This window comes from Artibeus jamaicensis, unplaced genomic scaffold, assembly GCF_021234435.1.
Source record: "Artibeus jamaicensis isolate MK-2021 breed Jamaican fruit bat unplaced genomic scaffold, CSHL_Jam_final contig_3109, whole genome shotgun sequence".
NCBI lineage: Eukaryota > Metazoa > Chordata > Mammalia > Chiroptera > Phyllostomidae > Artibeus > Artibeus jamaicensis.
The window spans coordinates 2,012,762-2,034,894 of NW_026521716.1; the positions used below are offsets into that span (position 1 = coordinate 2,012,762).

Genomic DNA, 22,133 nt, shown 5'->3' on the forward strand with positions numbered 1-22,133 from the left:
AGAGGCCCGGGAAGGGCCAGAGCACCGGTGTGGGCTCTCGGAGGCCGTGGGCTGAGGGCTGGTGCCGCCGCCGCCGATTCCCAGGGACCATGAACGCTCGCCTTGGAGAAGTCTCGCCGGGCGCTCACTCGGGCGCTGGGAGGTGGGGGCAACGGCCATCTCCATTTTAAGGTGATTTGAGAGCATCTGTCCCTTTCCAGAAGTGTCACAAACGTGATGCAGAGCTACGGTGGGGACTCGGGGTCTGACCTGGGCCGCCCCGGGCTCCTGGGGAGGGGCGGGTATGTGGGGGCCGGGGACAGGGGTCTGCAAACTGGGGCTGCCACCTGCTCTGTCGACGAAGTTCCGCGGGTGCGTCCAGCCCCACACCCCCGGGCACTCTCGGGGCTGTGTGTGCTGAGTCCCGGCCCAGCGGGGCAGCGGGCCAGGCAGCACGAGGCCTGACCGAGACCGAGTGCTTCCTCTCAGCTCCCCCACGAATTCTGAGGTCCCAGGCCTGGGGGTAGAGATGAGGCCGGACAGGCAAGGGGGGGTTGATGGTGCTCCCCTGAGACTGGAGCAGGGAGGGCGGAGGTCAGAGGGGAAACATGAGCACTCACAGGCAGGGAGGGTGACCCCCCCAATGCTTGTTACCCTTTGTGGGGTCCAGCTCGCACCTGACAAGAGGGGGACTGAGAGCAGAACAGGCTGTGTCCCCACCACGGACACATTCATGACAGGAAGTGGAAGGAGTGAGGTGAGAGGCGGAACGGAGTCCCCAGGGCAGGGTGGTCCCTGTCGGCTGGGACACTGTCGGCGGGGCAGGAGAGCCCCGGGGGGCGCAGCGGGCTTGGAGGCGCGACTCCCACAGGGCACCCCGGCGGCACGTACGCTGATTTCCTGGGGGTACTTGGAGATGTCTAAGCCGGCGTCGGAGCAGACGAGAGCCCAGGAGATGTCAAAGAGATGGGTGTGAAGGTCACACACAGAAGATGAACCCAGAGCCCATCTGGTGGCAGGTGACAGGGAGCAAAAAGAACAGCGGAATCCTGGCTCAGCATCCAGAGACCAGGGCCCAGGGGCAGGCTGGCAGGGTGCTCCTGGGTGGGGAGGGGGGGCTGACGTCCAGCCTCCCACCAGCAAGAGGCTGTGGCCTGGTCCCGGAGGCCAAGGAGCCGCTGCCCCCTCACCTTCCAGTGGCCCCCCCCACCCCGGGTCAGACAGCCAAGGAGAGAGGGGCTGGCCTGCGGACTGCCGGGGAGAGGCGGGTCCTTGGGGACGGCCTTTCTCCTGCCACTCACCCCCACCCCCGGGCTCGGGAGGGAGGGAGGCCTGTGGAGAACGGCGTGCACAGCCGTGGGGCTGGGAACGGCAGGATATTTTAAGCAGCACATGGGGGAATTTGGCGTTACCCTGGAGACGGGCGGATGCAGGCATGGGTGGCCACAGCACATCTGCGCTCAGCAAGGGGTCTGTACGGGGGTGAAGGGGACCTCGCCATGGTGGGGGTCGAAGTGCAAAGACAGAGGTGGCCAGGGCTGCCCCTCAGGCGGCCGGCTTTATGAGCCCCTACCCTTTATGAGTCCCCACGAGAGGACCCATGGACCCGGGGATCCTGGGGTCCCTGTGCTGGCCATGCCAGACATGACAGGAGGCTGTGCGGCAGGGGGGCGGATGCCGCCTCCTCACCTCCCTTGCCCTGGACACATGCTCCTTGTCATGTGGCCTCAGGCTCCACTGCTCTTCAGTCTCTCTAGCCCTGGCCATTCCCCTGCCCCAGTCACCAGGGTGGCCTTCACCTCTGTCACATGGTAGCCACCACCTCGGCAGGGCACCAGAAGGATGGCCCGGTCAGAGGCTTGGGGTCGGGACCTCGCTGCAGAGGAGGGGACGAGGTCCCTACCTGGGACAGGGGCCCTGCGCCTCCCGCCGGGGCAGCAGGGAATCTGCTCACTCGTCCTGGGATAGTGACTGAGTGAGCCCCCCCAGCGAGGACACTGGTCACCAGGATGCACGGTGGCCTCACAAAGATGTCGCCCCACCCCGACCCAGAAGCCCATGAACGAGAGTGCGTCTGAAAAGGAGCCTTCACGATGTGACTAAGTTCAGGGTCTTGAGGGGAGAACATCCGGGTGACTGGGGGGCCCTGACCCCCTGTGGCAGCTGTCCTCGTCAGAGAAGAAAGACAGGACAGAGACATACAGGCAGTGACGATGAGCGGGGACGAGGGGGGGCGTCTGGGGCCCCGGGAGCTGGAGGAGGCAGGAAGGACCCTCGGCAGGCCCTGCCCTTCAGAACTGGGAGGGCAGACGTGCCTGGTTTCTAAGCCACCCGGTGGGGCGTCCCTGGTCACACAGCCCCAGGAGGCTGACACCGTGCGCCTGTCCTTTCAGAAGGTGTACTCGGAGCGGGCAAGCTGAACCCCGGACGGCTCCCGTGCGCAGGGGCAACCCCCCACTGAGCCCATTGTACAGATGAAGACCTGAGGCCTTGAGGGTCCAGGGCCAAGGGCACGCCCTGGAAGAAGGAGACCTGCAGTGTGACTCCGAGCCCTGCCCGCAGGCGAGGTGTGTGCTTGGCGCTGGGACTCACACCCTCACTCTCACCGTTCAGCTGGGAGTTGGGGACAGACCACCTTCAAAGGGGTGGAGCCTTCCTTCCCAGACCACACCCCCAGAGCACGGCTACTCTGGGTGGGGGCATGTGCCCGGACAGGACTGGCAGGGACAGGACCTCCGCGTGGCCCCCCGCCCTCCTGACAAGGGTGGGTCAGTTCGGGCCAGCCCGACCAACACACAGGGACGTGGGGATTCCCTGGAGGCCACCGGCAAAGGCCACTTCGTGCCAACTGGCCCCGAGGCGGGACAGCCGGTGCGGGGCAGCCCCGGCTGGTGCTGCGGCTCCCAGTCCAGGGAGGCGTGGCCGCACCTACCTACACGTTCTGACATCTCGAACGTGTTCCGGGCACTGATGGTTCCAGAGTACGGGCTCCGCGGGGCCGGTTTTCCCGCACACAGATGGCGAAGGGGCCTCATCAGTGATAGAACTTAGCACACGAACGAGAAACCAAACGGGTTTGTTGGGGAGGCCCCACAGTGGACACGCAGGACAGAGCGTGTGTGGTGGCCACACGGCAAACCGAGTGCCCGGCTCTCCTCCAGGGGTCAGGGAGTGGCCCAGGCCTGTCCCTGCCACGTGCCAGCGGCGAGGCCCGCACCTGCCCCAGGCCAAGTCCTCTGAGGACCGCACAGTGCCAGGTGCTGAGACAGCACACGGAGGCCCAGAGTGGGGCCTGACCTGCACAGGGTCGCACAGCTGCCCAGCGAGGAAGCTTCTGCTGGGCTGACACCCAGAGCTGCGGCCTGGCTCCCTTCCGCATGGAACGGCCAGACGGAGGGTGGGGACCATCTGGAGCCGGCGGCCCAGGCTCGGGTCTGCAGGAGCGGCTGTGTCTGAGCAGGAAGTTCTCGTTCCGGCTTCCCCCGGTGGGAGGCGGGCCGGCCTCATTCTCCACCCCTCCCACCCCTCGGAAGGGCCGAATCTTCACGCAAAACACAGCCGTGAGCTCCTAAGGGGGCACAATAAATGAATTCCCTAAGATTCCTTGAAATAAGGAATAAAGGTCAAGAGCAGGGTATGTCGGAACTCAATTCTAGAATTCTGGAAGCCACCAGAGAGCCTGAGGTCCCCTGCACCCCGATCACCAGTGCTCGTGGAGAGTGGGAGCCTATGAAGGGAACCTTCTGGAAGTGTCTCCCACGCGTGTTTGGGGGAGATAACGGCCCTTTCAAGGCTCAACCCGGAGCCCCTGGTGTCTGAAAACTCGTCTGCTTGCTTCTGGTCCGTTTAGGCCCCAACTCACTCTCCTGTGTGAACAGACCAAGGGGCAGCGAGGGGCAGCGAGGGGCAGCGAGGGGCAGCTGCAGGGCCAACCCCATCTCCCACAGGGGCTGCTCTCGGCCTCGCCGGCCCTGGCTGCACGCACCACCTCCAGACTGTGTCGGGGACGATGAGGACGATGGACTGGCCAGAGGGCACTCGCTCACTGCTCTCTGGAAGGACGAAGAAGATTGCAGCGGAAGCAGTGAAGTGACCACTACCCCCAAGGTCACACCACTGCAGGGGGCTCCATAGTCCGTGAACTGCACACCAGCCCGCCCAGTCCCCCCCACTGGACTCTGCTGCCCCCCGGTGGTGATCCAGGACCCAGGAGACGAGGAAGGAGGTCACCGGGCTGCACTTTCTGAGGCGGGGAAGGGCCCTGTATCCAGGGCCAGGCGGAGGCCCAGCGGCACCCAAACCCCGCACAGGGTTCCCATGTCGGCTCCTCCGCCACCTCAGTTTTGATGTCCAGGGCTGGGTGTGCCCGACACTGCTTGTTGGCTGGGGACTGAGTGCAGCGGGTGTGGCCGTGGCCACTCCAGGCACCTGCCCGAGCCATGGCTGAGCCTCAGGACTCGTGTACTTGGGGTGCACGCAAACCCCAGGCCAGCCCCTGGTGCTCTCCCTCCCCTCTGCCCCCGTTCCAGACAAAGCAGGGGTCTGTCTGCAACAAGGGACTTCTCTCTCTGTTTGCTCACCGCCCCCCCAGGAGAAACTGTTCTCACAGGGTCCCCAAGAGGCTGTTCCGAGCTGAGCTGTGCCCAGATTCACACGGTGAAGCCCCAACCCAGCACCTCAGAAGGTGACACTATCTGGAGACTGGACCTTTAAAGGTTAAACGAGGGGACTCGGGTTACGTGAGGACGGCAGAGGGGCCCTACTCCCCGGAGACTGGTGGCATAAGAAGGGAGATTCGGACACAGAGAGACACACCGGGGAGGCAGGTGCACCGAGGGACAGCCGTGTGGGGACACAGGCAGAGGACGGCCATCTGCACCCCCAGGAGAGAGGCCTACACCTGGGTCCCAGACTCTCAGCCTCCAGGACAGGGACAGTGAGGGTCAGTGGCATGAGCTACAGCAGCCGGGGTTGACACAGGGCCCAACCGGCCTCCAGCCGGTGATTCTGATAAAGCCGCATGAGCCTGGGAGCCCATCCGTTCAGTTTTACTCTAAGCTGTTAGTGGGACGGTTTACCTGCACACCCCACACAGCGGTCACTGTGCACCCCTCTCTTCACACTTTCCGACCAGCTCGGTCAGTGCTGGTCTGTTCATCCTGGTCTCTGCCTGGGTTGCTGTGGCCCGAGACCCACCCCTCTCCGCACGCCGGGACCGCCCGCCCGGCACTCCCTGTCCCCAGGGTCCCGGGAAACGCTCTCCCGGTCCCGCGCATCCTGCCCTGTAAATGGGGAAGGTAGAAGCACCCGCCCCTCTGTCAGGGGCCTGGGACGGGAGCCCTCCTTCTCCCTCCGCCCCCAGTCTGGTCTGACAGCTGGGGCCACGGCATCAGGGGCCCACACTGTTTTCAATCCCACAGTCCTGGGGTCACTGGGGCAGTTTAGTTGGCAGCTGCAAGCAGGAGGGGGCTCGTCCCTGGGGGTGCTCCTGGCACCCAGAGCCAGTCTGGCCTGTCGGGCAGGTGGGGGAGGGTGGAGTCCCTCCACCGAAGGGAGGCCCCCGGGGACCTGCACCCTGGGGACAGGAGGGGGTCACCAGGCTGGCCGCGGAGACAAGTCACAACCGGAGACGGTTTTGTCCGGCCGTAGGGCAAAGGGGGTCCAGTGACTGTTATTCTTTGCTTATCTGTTCTTCCACTTGTCCACCCACCCACCCCTCCATCCGTCTGTCTGTCCGCCTATCCATCCATCGCCTATCTGTCTGTCCATCCACCCACCCTGTGCATCTACCAGGCACCTCCTCCTCCCTTCAGACCCACTCAGCTTCCCAGAGGTGCTGCCCACCCCATCGTCCCCGCCACGTGCACTGGTGGTTTGCGGGGCACTCGCCAGGCACCTTCTCCCCCCTTTAAACCCACCGCTTCCCGAGTCACGGTGCCTACTCTTTGCCCCCAACTGCGGGGCTCCTCTGTGCCCCCGCCCCCGTGGTGGGCCCCTGCCAGGTTCTGACCTCTCCCTTCCACCCCTCGTCATCACTCAAGGGCTGATGCCGCCGCTCGGGGAAGGCAAGGACCCCGCAGCACACCTACTATGTGCTGGGCGAGTTGCTTCTGTTTGCCCGTGAACTGGGTCTCCAAGCCCATGGAGCCTCACCTTGCTTTCTGCAGCCGACCGCTGGGCAGGAGCAGAGTGTAGGCCGGGCTGTGCGTGGCACTCCGCCCAGGCTCCCTTCCCCCACCCCGAGCGGCCCCCCTTTCGGTGGCAGACCGCTCGGAGTCTCAAGGGTAGACATAGTTGTCCCAAGCTCCAGGCTCAAGCCCCGGGTTCCGCACGTCCCCACTACAGGACAGAACCTCTCCAAGTCTCCATTTTCTCATCCAAAAGACGGATGACAGCATCCATCTTTCAGGGTCCAGGGTGACCCACTGTGACTCCAGCTGCTCCCCTGGGCAGCTGCAGATTCTGACAACTTTCACATTATCTTAAAATTACTTATTAAAAAAACTCTGACTCTCAACCACGGGTGGCCACCGCTCTGTCCCCGAGCCGTACCCTCAGTGGCCTCTCAGGCCAGGGGAGCAGCCCACAGTCTTCCCTGCGGAAGCCCCCTCCCCCTGGCAACCTCCTCTTCATCCTCAGAGCCCCGCTCAAGCGTCACCCTCTCTGGGAGTCATGGCTGCCCAGGCCCTGTCTTCTCCCGGTGGCCATGGTCTGGCCTTGAGCCCACAGGGCCTGAGGTCATGGGGTCCTTGCCCCTCAAGCCACTGGGCAAATCGGCCCAGGACCAGGCAGGGGTTGCTTTTCCTACGGGGGACACACTATGTCTCTGCCTGCGCCCGAGCCCATTCCTGGTGGGCGGCTTGTACAATGGGCCACCTGAGGCCAAATAGGAGGGAGAGGGAGGCCTGGGACCCCAAGTTCAGGAATCACCCTCCCTGGCCACCCACTGGCTTTGTCCTGTGTGACAGACAGGCGCGTCTGCACGGGAGACTCTTGGCAGCGCCAACCTGCTTTGGCTGGAAAGGACGCAAACTCAAAGTGCTCCAGCCACGGCCGCCAGCGATGAGGAGCGAAGGGGAGGAGGGACGCTGGCTTGTGGGTGCTCTGCGCCGGGAGAGGGCAGACAGGGCACGTGGAGGCCCCACGCACAGGGGTGAGCACACAGGTCAGGGAGATGAGGGAAGGGTCGGCACAGGTCGGGGCGGGGACGAGCCCGGGGGGCGTGTGCGCCTGTTGTGTGAGCCCTGTGCTCTGGGTCCCGGGACGGAGGGCCCCCGAGATGCTCCAGGGGCTTCAGGTCCAGTTTGCCCAGATTTGCACGCGTGGCCAAGGAGCCGGTCAGGTTGGAAACAGAGCCGGAACCCGGGGAAGGGCAGAGAAGGCGGAGGACTGGGGTGCACCTCAGGTAGCCTGCAGGTGGGGCCGCGTCTGGGAGTGACAGATGACAGCGCCGGCCAGGGCAGCAAGCTCGGGGACCGGGCCCTGCGGGATGCTGGTGGAAGGTGCCGTTGGCTGCACCCACACACTCGGGGGCACACACATGTGCACACATGCACACACACAAAACACGTGCACCCAGGTGGATACCACATGAGCTGCCAAGGCACAGGTGTACACGGTAACTGCCGGGGAAGAAGAGGGGAGGCAGAAAGCCCAGTGGTGAACGTAACCCGGAGGCCATCTTGCCCGGACGCCCATTCTATGGTCAGGAAAACCCCAGGTTTTCCAAGGTCGCATGGCGGACGGAAGGCTCAAGCCCCGGGCTCCCAGCTGGGGGCCCAGCCTGCTGGCCGACACTGCCCTCACCGCAGACCCCACGGGCCTGTGGAAAGAGCGCTTTGGGATGCCAGCCCTGTTTCCCGCCGTGGAACCGGTCAGCCTTCCTGGACACCCAATCCCAGCACGGCGCCTCCCGGCTGTGAGATGCGGGGCTCGGAAGGAGGAGGCAGTTCACGGAGGTCCACGCTTCACCGTGAGGCGCTCCCACCCACGAAAGTGTTCCGTGACCTCTGCCTTACATGGCAGCTTCGGCTGCACACGGCGGCACCAAGGACGAGCCAACCGCAGGGGAGACAGGGGGCTCTGTCCCCGGCCCCCATTGGTCGGCGCAGACGTGGAGAAAAACCGGGACGGGTCCGGACGAAAACCCAGCCTGGAGTGTCCCACTCGGGGGAGGACGTTCACAAGACTCACGATGGCTGGAAGTGAGAGCGATGGTGCTGCACGGCTGGTCTCCAGCACATGCGGGCTTCACACAGGGGGCGAGCGCTGTGCAGCGCGGACACAGTGACGCGCATGCGCGGGGAGGGCCCGCCCATCCACTCGCGGTGGTGACCTCGCCTTGAGGTGTGTGTGGCAACCTCAGCACGGTGCCAACCCAGAGACTCCACAAAAACCCATTTCAGCAGGAACATAAAATACTCTCATAATCAAACCACCAGAAGACAACCAAGTGCAGTGAGGACACTCAGAACACAAGGAACAAACACACTGGTCATGACACTGAACAGTGTAAACACTGAGCAAATGCGATTGTCAGAACAGCCTTGCCCACAGCCGCCCAGGGACAGGCGGGTCGAAAGGAAAAGACCCAGCCGCCAACACGGACGGCCAGGGACAAGCAGGGACGTCGGTGACCCGGGACCAATGCGTGGTCCCGAGTGAGTGTGCAGCCAGCCACAGAGAAGGTGGACAAGTGGTCACATCTGCTCTTGGTCATCGGTACCACTAGCCTGGAAGACACCTGTGAAGCCATCAGGTCAGAGGGCGGACCCCAAACGACCTGACACTCCCACCACCCGTCGGCCAAGGGCACAGCGCACAGTCAGAAGTTTGCCCTGCCTGCCAGTGCCGGGCACCAGGCTGACCGCGCCACGCACTAAAAACCAGCCGACTAACTCCTGGCTGGGGCGGGCGCCACGGTCCCCCGTTTTACGTGTGAGGAAACTGAAGCACAGAGGGGCCACGTGATGGGCCCACGTGACGTCACGTGGGTAGGCGGTGAGGCCGGGGTTGGGGCACCAGCTCTGGGACTCCGCTGGCCCCTTGCCCACGCTGACCATGGAAGGTGAAAACCCGTGGTCAGCTCCGCCCGCAGGGCGAGGGCCTCCTCTGCCCACTGCCCTGGAGGAAAGCCTGCCTGCAGCCTCCTGCACGGGGTCGCCCGGCCTCCCACGGGTGCCCGTGAGGATGAGTGTGGGCAGGGGGCTGCCCCGAGCCCCCACTCCCTTAACTCAGTGGCTCTCCATCCACCCCCTGGCCTCCTGGACACACTGGGAGGCCCCAGGCAGAACAGGTGGCTCTCCCGGTGGGTCCCAGCCCCGACCGGGCCCTGCTCCGAGTATGAACATTGGAAACTGGTTCCTGGCCCCCGCCCGGAGGAAGTTGTCCCCCGGGGCTCCTCTGTGGAGCAGGACTGGGGATCTGCAATCCTGCCTAAGTGCCCCCTCCTAGGCTTCTGTGCCCAGCGGCTGCCATCTAGTGGCCGAGGCAGGCATGGCAGGCCAGGACCCTTCTGAAAGAGCAGGGATCCTCTGCCGTCAGGGCTCCCTGACAGGGCCTGGCGGATGCTGGAGGGGGTTGCACTAGGACGACTTCTGCATTGAAGTGCTGGCCTCGTCCACTAGGGGGCGTCCTTCTGACCCCAACGACGGGACCACAGAGGGTCACCCCGACTGTCTGCCAGGCACCCAGACAATCTTCGGAACCAGAGCCTGCACGTCCCTGTTCTCTCAGGCAGTGGGGGCAGGCGTTGGAGCACAGGGGGGATTCGCCTGGACGGGATGAGAACTGGGGAGAGGAGCTGAGAACCAGACTGAAGGGCTGGCAGGCGGCCAAGAAAGGCAAGCTGACCAGGCCATGGCCTCCCTGGGCCACGCTGGTCCCACAGGCGTCCCCCTCACACGCAGAGAAGAGGGTCAAAGCTGCTGAACGTGGGGCCTCCGGTCTCTCTGCGCCCAGGGGTCAGTGGGACCGCCGACACTCAGGTTCTCTGGGAACCTGGGATTCTGCATTCCTAACAAGCGTCAGGTGGCCACTCTGATGCGGCTGCTCCGTGGGCTGCGCTCTGGGCAGCACATCCTTTTTAGGGGTCACGGCTCTCGGGCTCCAGCTGCGGCCACAACCCCGTACCCCCAGATGCCCACACCCCCAGAGGGCTCCGGAAAACACAGAGTTCCTGGCCGCCGGGCAAGGCTCCAGCACCTGCATTCCTGACAAGTTCCCAGGTGACACCGCTGCTGGCTCGGGCAGCACATCTCGGGGACCCCTGCCCCCGCCCAGGCCGGCTCACCCGGAATCCAGGACGGGCGTCTCAGAGCCCCTCCCCCACCTCCGGGGGATTCTGAGACCCCCGACTGCCCTCCTGCTTCCTCCTCCGGGTCTCACGACTTTTCTGCCGCCGCAGCAGACAGAACAGGGCAAAATCCCAACGCAGGAAACCTTAGCCACCAGGTTGGCTACGCGTCCACTGCAGCTCCGAGAAGGTGGCCTGGAGCAGCGCTGCCTGGTCGTGGCGTGGTGCCCAGTGGGAGCCGGTGGCACTGCAAGTGTCCCCGCGGGCTGGGCCCTGGGCCAGCTGGGTGCCAGAAGTCCAAGAAGTCTCGTTGGAGGACGGTTCCCTGTGTCTGTGTGACAGAGGTCACAGCTGCTGAGCTGAGGGCCACTGAGGGGTCTGTGCTTGTCTTTGGGGGGGTGAGCAAAGCATGTGGGTGGGGGGGTGCACGGGGACCACCCTGGGGTGCCCCACATCTGTCCAAGTGCGGTCCCTGTACGATCAGGCCGGGGGTCCACCAGGGAGCCCCTGGCGCTGGTCCGCGGGCCAAACAAGCAGCGTGGGGTGAGGCTTTTCCTGGGCACCTCTCATCCGGGCGGCCTGGGACTGTCTCCATGGAGGGCAGGTTCCCTGGGTCCCACAGGTAAGCCACTCCCCTGGCAGGAGCAACTGAGATTACCTGGGCCCTCCGCAGAGGCTGCTTGAAACCAGAGCCCTCATCTTGCCCAGAAGGAGGAACAGAGGTTGGACAGACAGACGGTGGCCTTGTTTGAGAAGCTCAGAAGGAAATGGGAGAAATGGAGCATCTTTCTGAAGGTCATGGCCAGAGGCGAGACCCTGCGACAGCCACCTGGAACCCACAGGAGGCCCGGCCAGGCTGCGAGCCCCCAGGGCATGAGAGACGGCTCCTGGGTCAGACTCCAGGCCCTGGGCACATCCCATCCCAGCCCCCCAGTCCCCCCTCCACTGCTCGGCAGGGAGCAAGGGCTCTGGACCAAGTCCCAACCCTGCTGCTTACGCGTGAGTCGGGAACCAACATACACCTCAAAAAAAAAACAAAAACGGGGAGGAGCCTGCACCGTTTGGCTGGCACCTACTGCGTGCGGCGGCTGCAGGGGCCTTGTAGTCAGAGCCCTCTGCTCCTCCTCCAAGCAGGGTTGTGTGAGCAGACCGAGGTTGCCCACATGGCACAGGAGGGGAAACCAAGGCACAGAAGGTCGGAAGAGAGTGAAAGGGCGGGCACGGAGCCCGGTGGCCCGGGTGGGCTGCCCCGAGAAAAGGTGAGGGGACGCTGGTTACACACTCCCCCAGGTCCTGGAACAGGCGACGGAAGTCAGGTGTTCCACGCCCTCCCAGCGCCCGGGGGCTCACGGCGCTCACTGAAAGGACGCCTGTCCTGCCCTCGGCCTTGTGCCCCAGCAGTCAGCCACAGGGGGGCGGCAGCGGTGTAGGCTTTCAGGTCAGCATGGTCCGCGGGACCGGGACCCACACTCGGGTGCCACTCCTCAGGCTCCAGCCAAGTCGAGCTTGATTCTTATCCTTGGGAACCAAGAGGCCTAACAGGTTTGAGGGCTAATACTACTTGCTTGCCCGGCTTGGAGCTGGTAAGAGCTCTGGGAGTTCAGGAGGAGAAGGGTGCTCCGAGGGGATGCTGGAACCCTCAGCCGGGGACCCCAGGGTGGCCGGTATAACTGTGCATAGACAATCAATTGCCTTGGGCACGTCCTGTCCCCTCCAAAGTCTTCATAAATTTTGGTTTCTTCCTCAGAACGCCCCAAACCTTCACCCCGATGACCTCTTATAGCTCACATCCTGCGCTGCTCTGGCTGAGCTGCAGAGGCAGGGGAAGGTTGCTCAGATGGGTGGGCACTGTGGAAACATGAGAAGGCTGCTCCTTAGGGCACACACGGTGACGTGGCCAGCTGCCTACCCCCACATCTGTTCTCTACGTTAAAGAGCAGGTTTCTGGAATAAAGGCTCTCAGCCTCCCTAGAGATTATGTAATGGCCAATAATCCATAGTTGGAAGCACCGTGGACACTTTGCACGTCCTTACAATGAGTGTGGATTGCTTTTTCCTGAACTGGAATGCAGATGTGATGGATGGAATCTAAGCAGCCACCTTGAGCCATGAGGCATCCCCTTAAGAATATGGTGGAGCAGGAAGAATGGAAGTGTCTAGGTCCTCATGAGCCAGGAGCCCCCACCCCAGCTCTGGACTTCCTTCCTCTGTCTTCTTTAATATGACACAAAAGAAACCTCTATCCCATGTAAGCCATGGCTCTTTTGTATTTTTCCTGTCACATGCAGCTGAACCAAATCCCAGCTGATGCAAGCATTGTGGAGAGAAAAGCAATGCATCTAGGATGCTTCCGCGGAGGGTGGGTGATGGCGAGGAGCAGGCTGGCGCCTTCAGGAGAGGAACGGATGTCTGGATGTCCAGGCTAATTTGAAAGCAGTCCATTTACTGTTAGGGTTTTGCAGCACACCTTTGCTCAGACACTAATTCCCACTCCGGAGCAGCCCCTCCCTCTCTGAGCGGGGTTCCCGCTCATGGTCTGATTGAGTGGCGGGGCAGCCTTCTGCCTGGTGCTCGGGCACCCCAGGCACGCCGTCCTCGCTCGTGGGGGCCGCTGCTCCCTGGTGAAGGGGACCTGGGATTTTCTTGTTGTCCCATAACAACTGCATTTTGTCATCCTAATTTTAGTGGCAATGTTTCTGTTCCAATCAGCGATCACTTTGGAAAACCAGCTTGCTGAAAGGGCGCTTGGCACGTGGAGTGACAAGCAATTTTTAAACAGCAGAAGACGGATGATTTTCAACCATGCTGAATTCTAAATCTGTTTTGTGATGGTTAACACTCATTAGGGAGTAATGAGCTGTCCTAAATCCGCATCCATCCCACTGGCTCCGACGTGGCAGGCATGTGTGGCAGGCCTACTGTGTTCCGGGCCAGGTCGTGGGGAGGGGGACACGAGGCAGGGACCGGCCCACTCAGCGCCCCCCTCCCAGACTCCAGACCTGTCAGGGCAGTGCAGGGCTGGGAGCCCAGCTGGGCCACCAGACGCAGGCGGGTCTCCGAGGGGCCCTCCCTCCGTCAGTGTCGGACCTCAGGGCGCCGGGCGAAGCACCCAGCAAATCAAGGTGCTGCCGGGGTGCCCACACCAGGGACAGAGCTGCTGCCTCGGATCTTCCCCAAACCACGTCACGGCGGGCAGCTGAGTGCCTCGGACACCCGGGACTTGCCTCACTGGGTCAGGCCGAGGGGCATCACTTCTCCTTCCCAAGCTGACTCAGGGACAGCTCTGCCCCAGGCCATCCAGGGCCGGCCGCTCGGGGTTTGCCAGTCCATGGGGGGAGGAGGAACGCATGAGACTCACGGTGCCCCGGGCCTGTGACTGGAGAACACATCAAATCCAGCTGACGGACCCCCAGGCCTCTGCTCCTGGCAGGAGGAGGGTGGCCCCGATTCCCTCACAGCCCTGCTGATGACACCACTGCCCAGCGTTGCTCAGACGTGTCCCCATTTTGATGATAAACGACACCCGTGTCCCGGCGGTAGGACTCCTTCGAGGACTGTCTGCGAGTGAAGCCAGCACTTCGGGGACAAGAACTAGGTCAGGTCATCACCGGGAATCATATCTGTGCCAGCGCCTGGGACAGAGCACAGCGCTGCACGCTCCCAGGGTCTGGTGCTGGGCACGTGTGCTACACACGCCACACACCCGGGCACACCTGGGGCCCCTCCAGCCCCCTCGAGAGTCCGTGAGATGACATGTGTGCACACGTGTGTACAAGTGTGTGCACGTGTGTGTCTATACACACATAAGCAAACTGGTGCATGCAAAGCACACTTTGCATGTGCACGTATGTGCAAACATTCGAGCACACCTGTGCACACATGCTGGAGCATGTGTGTGCATGTGTGCAGCTCCCACGCGGCTGCGCTGTGGCTCGTGACTCGACAAGCACTCCGAGTGTCAGGAGGAGACACGCCAGTACCTCGGAGCCCTGCAGATGCAGCAGGCCGGTGCCTGATGCTGGAGTCGGCTCCTCCTCCCCCCCTTCCTCCATCCCTGCCTCCACACCAGCTCGGGCTGTGGGACAATGGCAGCTGAGGCCTGACCCGGGCCTCCCCTGCGGGGCCCACGTGAGATGGGTGGGGGGAACGGACCCTCCTCAGCCAGGCATCGGGGTCAGACCAAGCTCCCACCACAGGCTGAGGGCAGCTTCTAGTCCCCGCTCCGGGACACTGAACGTGGGAGTGGGAGCCGGGCCACTGCCCCCCTCTCCTTGGAGCCCTTCTGGGGAACGGAGCGAGCCCAGGCCTGTGCCCACCCACAGAAAGCCGGCAGCGCACACCCAGCTCAGGACGGCCACCAGGTGACCCTGCTCTCCGAGGCGCCCGCTGACCTGCTCGGCGGGGCCTCTCAGAGCCCATCGGTCATTGCTGGGCACTCTGCAGGTTGCTTAAAGGTCTCTGTGGCCCCCGGTGACTCAGAAGACCCCCCAGACTGGTTTTTATTTTCCTCTTTTCACCTTTCTGCATCAGCCGGATTCACTACAGGCCAGACACAACATGCACCACAACACGGCGATTTACAAAGTCAATGCCGCTCCAAAGAAGACTCACGAATAGCCAGCGAGCACGTGGAAAGGTCACCAGGGAAATGCAGACCGCACCGCAGCGAGCTGGCAATACCTCGACCCACAGGGAGGGGACAGTGCGGGGAAGGTGGGACCCCCTGCGCGGCCGGCGGAGTGTCAGACTGTAGGGCCGCCGGGGAACAGGCAGGCGGGCCTGCAACAGGCTACCCGGCGAGCGGCCACCTGACGCCGAATCTCCCCTCGGGTGTTTGCCCCCAAACTGAAAACGGGTGATCAAACAAAAACTCGTATGTGCAGAGGTGGCATGTCGGGTGACAAGTGCCGGACGGCCAGCGTCCCTCCCATGAGCATGTCTGAGAGCCAGCCGGCTCCAGCAGCCTTCCAGGACCGATGCACCCAGCCCCCAGGGGCCCTGCGGCAGACCCGCCCCGCCGCTGCCGTCCCCCAGGGCAGGAGCCCTCGGCTCCCACAGGCTGTGCGGCACGTCCATGGTCCCAGAGCAAGGAGCCAGCAAAGCTCCGCTCCAGGCCAGGGCCCTCGCACCAGAGCCCAGTGCCGGCGTGTTCCTCCGCCTGGGGCTGCGGGCCGTCTCTCCTGGACAGAGGCCGGGCCCTGCGACTGACCAGGGGCTCCCGAATGCTGGAGGGTCAGTGCCCTGGACTCAGATGACAGAACGGCCCCCCGGGGAGGGGGCGGCATCCTCAGGAGTATGTCAGGTTGTGGCCCCGCCTCTTCACCCCGGTTATGGACCGAACTGTGTCCCCCAGATGCACAGGCTGAAGCTGCAGTCCCCAGTGTGACTGTGTGGAGAGGGGCCTCGGGGGAGGTGATGAGGGTTCGGCGAGGTCATAGGGTGGGGCCTGTTCCCTAGGATTGGCGTCCTGTAAGAAGGGACAGGCCACGTGAGGCCGCAGGGAGAGGACCGCTGTCTGCCGCAGGCGGGCAAGAGAGGCCTTCCAGGAAGTGGCGCTGCCCACCCAGACTGGGACCCGCAGCCTCCTGAGCTGTGTTCTTTGCCCTAAGCTGTCACATTCGCCATGGGGGCCCTGGCAGACTACCGTTGACACTCTCTGCTGTCCATGGCCACTGCCAGGTGCGGGAGTGAGAACTCCCCCACGCCCCTGAGTCTGAGCCTCGGCACCCCCTTGGCGTAGAACCCAGGGCCCAGAGTGTCAGCTGCGCAGGGCGACTTCCTGATGGAGCCAAACATTCTGTAGAGGCAGGAGGGTCCGTGGGGAAGCAGGGCATGCCCTGCCCTAGCATCCCGGGTTGCCGTGGTAACCGGGGCTGACCATCCCCACCCCCACTGATGGGAGGGGCAGGCAGGGAGGGCTTGGGTCCCAGAGTATCACCAAGGACTGGATCCTCCTGAGGGACCCAGAACCGGAAGACAGACCCCACAGAACTCCAGTTTGGGGCAAGCCTGAGCGTGGAAAGCGGCATCTAAACCACACAGCAGCTGCTTAGAGACAAGGGTGGGCCCCCAGGCGGCGAGGCTCCAAGCATCTTTTAATAAAACGGCACAAAAGAAGGAGGGGGGGGCGGGCGGGGTTCTGCCCCAGTCGTGGGACAAAAGCACCGTCCACTGTGGCTAGGACAAGGAGTCCTTTGTTAGGGGACAGCCAGTCACGGAGGCCGGCCTTTCGGCTGCTTATTAATATTTCAGATCGCAACTGTGCTCACAGCATCACTGGCCTGTATTTTTAAATGTCCTAAAGATAACAGAAAAACAGGCTATTTTGGAACCAACCACGCCTCTGGTGACGTCTTACAGAGGTTTGTGCCCACTGTGACTAATGAGACTTCCGTTCGGTAGTGGGACTCGGCGAGCCCCTGACCCGAAGGCGCTGCCCAGAAATGGGGCTGATGGCCCCCCACCTCCTCTGCCTCCCAGGGGAGGGCTCCAGGCTGGACGAAAGCAGGCCTTCTCTGCTGGCCTCCCTGCCGAAGGGACACCCGAAGTCACTGTCCCCTCTCCCCTGCAGACCGTGGCACCCCACTGTCCTAGGCAGGCCGTGCCCCCGAAGCCACACTTCTAAGCACACTCATTCTTAGCTGCAGCAACTGGTTCTGGGTGGGTCTGGGCATGACTCGAGGCAACTTGGTCAGGGCCCACCCTGGGCGTTTGCTAAGCAGGCAGGAAAGAGCCACTCTCTCTCTGCTGCACTTGATCTCAATCACTAGGAGCCCAGCTGCAGGACCACCCTGAGAAGTGAGCCGGCCAGAGAATAAAGCTGACATGGGGGGTCAGCAGCTGGAGATAAGGAGAAAGTTCCCTGGGGACATGGTTGGCACACCTGGATCCAGCTAGACCGGAAGCCAATAATCTGGCCTCTTTAATTATATACGCTAATCAATTCCCTTTCGGGGGCCAGGAGTGCTGTAGGGAGCCTGGGGGTCCTGTCACCTGCAATGAAAAGAATGACAATGACCAGGACAGCCCCTGAGCTGGGGTGGAGCGTGGAGAGGCCCTGGGCCAGGGGTTCAGATCAGGTTTCTGTGAACTAAGGGCCAACTGTCACCGCCCGGAGCTCACCTTCTCTGGGCAGTGTCTGTGCTGGGTCCCTGACCGAGGGCTCCAGACCCAGAGGTCCCTGGGGTCTTGTGTCCCAGATTTCAACCCAGAAAAACAGAGGACACTCCTGCCATGACCTCAGATCACTTCTGGGGGTTGGGCAACAGCAGGGCACCCGTATTCCCACTAGAAGAGTGAGGACCCTGGAACACCGCCACAACAACCCCATGCCAAGATGACTGGAGGGACAGAGGGCCCCACCCATGTCCCAGACGCAGGGTGTTGGGAGAGACCAGGACAGAGCCCGACACACACACGCTGCCACTTACGAGGGGTTCCAACAGGCAAAACCAGAGCACCTGGTTCGGGGGACACAGCAGGTTAGGAGGGGATGGTGACCGGCCATGGGAGAAGGGCCCACAGGACTTAGGGGAGCTGGTTACAACCAGCTGGGGGTGGGAGGCAGTTTTACCACCACTCACTAAGGGACACATTTACGGGGCGTGAATGTTTCTGTATGTTCATTGTGCTTCACTCAAACAAACAAAAACACAGAAATTACTTGAGCACTGAACTGAATCGTGCATCCACGCAGCAGGCGGGGAAGCTGACGCAGCGAAGACAGAGGTGGGTCACAAGTTACGGTGCGAGAAGCCCGACCACGAGGAGTCGCCCCCGGATGCCCACTGCTCGGGACCCACCTGTGGCATCCAGGTCACGAGACCAGCCCTGGACAACGGGAACTGCCTTGCACCTGCCAGCCAGCAGTGGAGGCTGCTGACGCCCCAAGGGTGGCGCGGCCGGGACCCGAGTCCTAGCATCGAGAGCAGCAGCTCGTCGGCCGACCGGGAGAACAGCCCGGCGCGGCACCAGGCGGGAGGGAAACGCTGACATGCAGGCACTGAGGCCGCCTCGCCTCACCGCATGCACAGGGCTGGACAAGGTGGCTCTGTGGCCCCCTCTCCACAAACACAGCGGGCCAGTGCATGCGCACCCTGTCCACTCTGAGCAGGACAGAGAGGACTGAGAGGCCGTCCCTGCCCTCAGGGAGCCAGGACCAGAGGAGCATGGGGGGGGGGGCACACAGGTGGCTAAGGGGTCATGTCCTGCAGAATGACACCGTGACGTCGGCTGAGGTCTGCAAAGAGGTGAGTTACTGTCATGGGGCGCACCTGTCCCTCCTGCACAGAGGCGAGAACACGTACGACTTCCCCGCCCCCGCCCCCATCAAGGCATCGCCCCAGCCAGCACATCACAGCAGTTGCTTCCGGTGAAGAATCAGCTCGGAGCCCTTGTGGAAGCCATCACGGGGAGCCGGCGCCTGCACAGGGGACGCAGCAGCGCCACCGGCCCACGGCCAGCCTGGCTGCTCCCCACGTGTGGCCTGAGCTGGGGTGCTACCCGAAGTGAGCGGAGGACAGGAGGACCGGGCTCTGCTTTCCGAGACTCTCATACTTAATGCTCACTACCCGTGGACTCGACCTCTGGGCAACCAGCACTAACGCGGTCTTCCTCGAGGCTCCGCGGCGACTCCCAGGGCCCCGGGTCGGCTTTGCTGTGTGAACACCGACCGCCCTGAGCAGTTTTCACGGGGACCCTGCAGGCGCAGTTCCCAGGAAGGGCCTGGGCGAGGCCCGCCGTGGCTTGGAGCTGCCTGTTTACTAGGCCGGTGAGGAGGCCTCGAGCACTTCATCAACCAAAGAGCCTTTTCTCTGATGGCTGGACCGCGCAACCCACCTTTTCTGGAACGTGTGCCGAGCCGCCCTAAAAGCTTTCACACCATCCTGCACAAGTTTCTTGTTTAGACAACCCCCGTGGAATCAAATCGACCCACTGCAGACATCCTGGCTCTGAAACCCGGCCCGATCCTGGACCGAGACACCAGCCAATTCCCCCCGCACGCACCCTGGGCCCACCATCGCCCAGGCCTCAGCGAGGCCGCCTTACCTGCCTGGCTGTCCTTGGGCCGGCACTGGACCTCCTCCACGCACTCAGCCGGGAACCACCCAATGTGGCCGCGGGCGCTGCCTTCCCAGAAGCCCCCTTCGCCGATGCTCAGAACTAGAGACAAGGGAACAGGGTGGTGTTAGTGGGGGGGTAGGAGGCAGGAGGGCCTGGGGCTGAGCGGGAGGAGGGGCGCTGGCAACGGCAGTGAGGCCAACAAGTCATCGGCCAGGTTCTGGTTCCTTTGCCACCAACCATGCTTCCTTCAGCCGTGGATGAGGGGACCAGGCAGCACCCCTTGGGGAGGACAGTACTGAGGGTGTTAGCACCGCAGCCCCCGTGTCTCCTCTGCCTGGCAGGCCGCAGGGACAGAATATGAACATCTTTGCAGCTCACCTGGCCACTCTGTCCCACTGACACGGGGCCATGGTAACTGGGGGAGGGGGCAGGCCACCCCAAAGGGGAGCAGGAGGATGAGGTGGTGTCTGCCCCCCAAGCTGGGGAGGGGCCCAAGTGTCCCCAGGACCTTTTAGTTTGAGGACAACATTTGCGGCAGGAGACGGGGAAGACGTGCCGGCTGCATGGTGAGCGTGTGCGGGCTGGACTGGGGCAAAGGGCGGAGTGGAAGGCGCACTTGGCCCTTGGGCGTGCTGGCGTCATCGGGAAGGGCCTGTTGATCAGGCGGGTCCTGGCGAGGGGCAGGGCTTTGCCATCCCGGCAGGCAAGGGGTGGCAGGTTTGTCCTCGGGGCGGGTGGCAATTGAGGGTGTCTCTGCACAGTGTGGACGCAGGCACAGCGCCTGCCCGCACGGCTGGCCTTCCCCCCTGGGAGGCACACTGGGTGCGCGGAAGGGCCTCAGTAAATGCCCACCAGAGAGCGAAGTGTTTCTAACCTCGCCCACTGCCAGCGTGGGCGAGCCACGCCCATGTGGAGAGTGGGCGTGGGGTGGGGGCCTGTGCCAGGAACCGGCACACCCCCCAGGCACGGGCTGGACCGCGGCTGTGAGTGCTTCCCTCCACCCCTCGTGTCCAGCTCAAAGGCCAAAGAGCAGCCAGACCCACGACTTTTGAAGTTCAGCCGAACGGAAAACGTCGGCTCTGTGCGTCTTTGTCTGATACGCGAGGAAATGACCCAAAGGAAACAGACAAGCAACCTCCCGGCGGACCCCGACAATCACATCCACTGGAAGCACTGCCCCCGAAACTCCACACTGGCCCGGGGTGCCCCACGCCGCCCAGCTGACGGGGTCGTGCCCCACGACTTCCCAGTGGACCCGGACCTGAGCGACCGCTGCAGGCTCGGCCCTGGGCACACAATGCCACTTTCCTCCCGATCCCTGTCCTCGGCTTGGGCATGAACAAAGTCACATCCACACAGCAGGCCTGGGGAGGGACCCAGGGGCAGGGCCAGCAGCCTCAGTGGCCTGCTGAACCAGACAGGTGAGTCGGATGTGGAGAGGGGAGGGTGGGTGTCCCCACACCCCAGGGAAAGAGCCAGAGAGGGGGCCGGGAAACGCAGCCTCCCCCCAACATCTCCGACCGAACCCAGAAAACACGTGTGCAGAACAGGCACAGAGTTCAAGACCTGAGATGGCTCAGAGGGCCACCCAAATAACTGGCCACAGAGAAATAAGGAGAACGAACAGAAGCCAGAATCTGCATGACTGTGGTGCTCAGCCGGCAACAGACATCACTGGACGCCAAGCCCTGGGAGGAGGGAGCCAGCGGCCCCGGGAAGGCCCAGGGGGGCAGGACGCACAGGGAGCGTGAAGGGACCACCGTCCAACCCACGCTGCTGGGAACCAGCACCTGCTGCCAGGGGGGTGGGGCGAAAACCCTCCATGGGGCAATAAGGAGCCTCGGCAAATAAACAGAAATGATTAAAAACACTCTCGGAAACACTAGGGCTTGGACCTGTGATTTCTGCAATTAAGAAATTCACAGGAGGGGCTTCCCTGCTAAAGGGACCTTTCCAGGGGACAAGTGAATGAGCCTGAACTCAGATCGACAGAGACGACCCGGGTGACTGAGGAGACACAGGGCCCCCAGGGATCCGGGGATGCTTCCAGATGGCCAGACCGGGGCCCAGCCCAAGGAGCAGAAGGGCAGAAGGAGCCGAGAGGGGGCAGGGCTCCACCTGCCTCCAGACACTCGCTCGCCTGCGGAGGAAGCTGGCCTGGGTAGCACGGGGTGTGAGGAAGGTCGGGGAGAGCCGAGGCCACGACGGGCTGGGGTCCAGACAGCAAGCAAGCGGCCAGTGGGATTGGAGCCCGGCCTTCCCACCCCCAACGCCCGCTTCCCACCCGAGCCAGCCGTCTCCTGACGCCGACCCTGGACGGCGGGGCGTGGGCATGGCTGCCCCGTGTGGTGTGCCCTTTCTTGCTCTGCCCAGTGAGTTCGGCAGCTCCCACGTGGCCTGCAACCCACACTGGCCCCATCTCCACGCCCCTTCCTCGGCCTTCAGAGCCACGGGCCAGCCTCCCCCTGGCCCGCCCCTCAAGAGGGCCTGATCCTCCTGATCCTCCTGTTCAGAAACCGCCTCTGGGCCCCCCGCTTCCCCCGGGGAACTCGGACTCCGGACCCGACCCTGCGAGGGCCGAAGGAGCACTGCCGACAAGGCCCTGGTCTGTCCCTCCCCTGCACCCTCCGCCACGGGACCTCACGCACACGGGTGCCGCCCTCCCTCCAGGCGGCTGGGGCACTGAAGCTGCGTCCTGGGGGAACGCCCGGCAAGCGTCCTCTGTTCCCCGTCTACCCCCCGGACTCCATATTCTCCGCGGGGGATGACCTTGCCCCAGAGCACAGGGCATGTGTGC

The 22,133-nt window shown here is 63.4% G+C and overlaps 1 protein-coding gene across 3 annotated transcripts in view; it reads right to left on the minus strand.

The window, feature by feature from the left end:
- The window catches only part of SHANK2 (SH3 and multiple ankyrin repeat domains 2), a 288,299-nt gene that overhangs the window by 153,641 nt on the left and 112,525 nt on the right, over nucleotides 1-22,133 (minus strand). For all 3 annotated transcript variants that reach the window (XM_053662881.1, XM_053662880.1, XM_053662879.1), the window contains exon 13: nucleotides 19,322-19,435. In XM_053662881.1, the coding sequence (XP_053518856.1) occupies nucleotides 19,322-19,435 (114 nt within the window). The remainder of the gene's footprint in view (nucleotides 1-19,321; nucleotides 19,436-22,133) is intronic.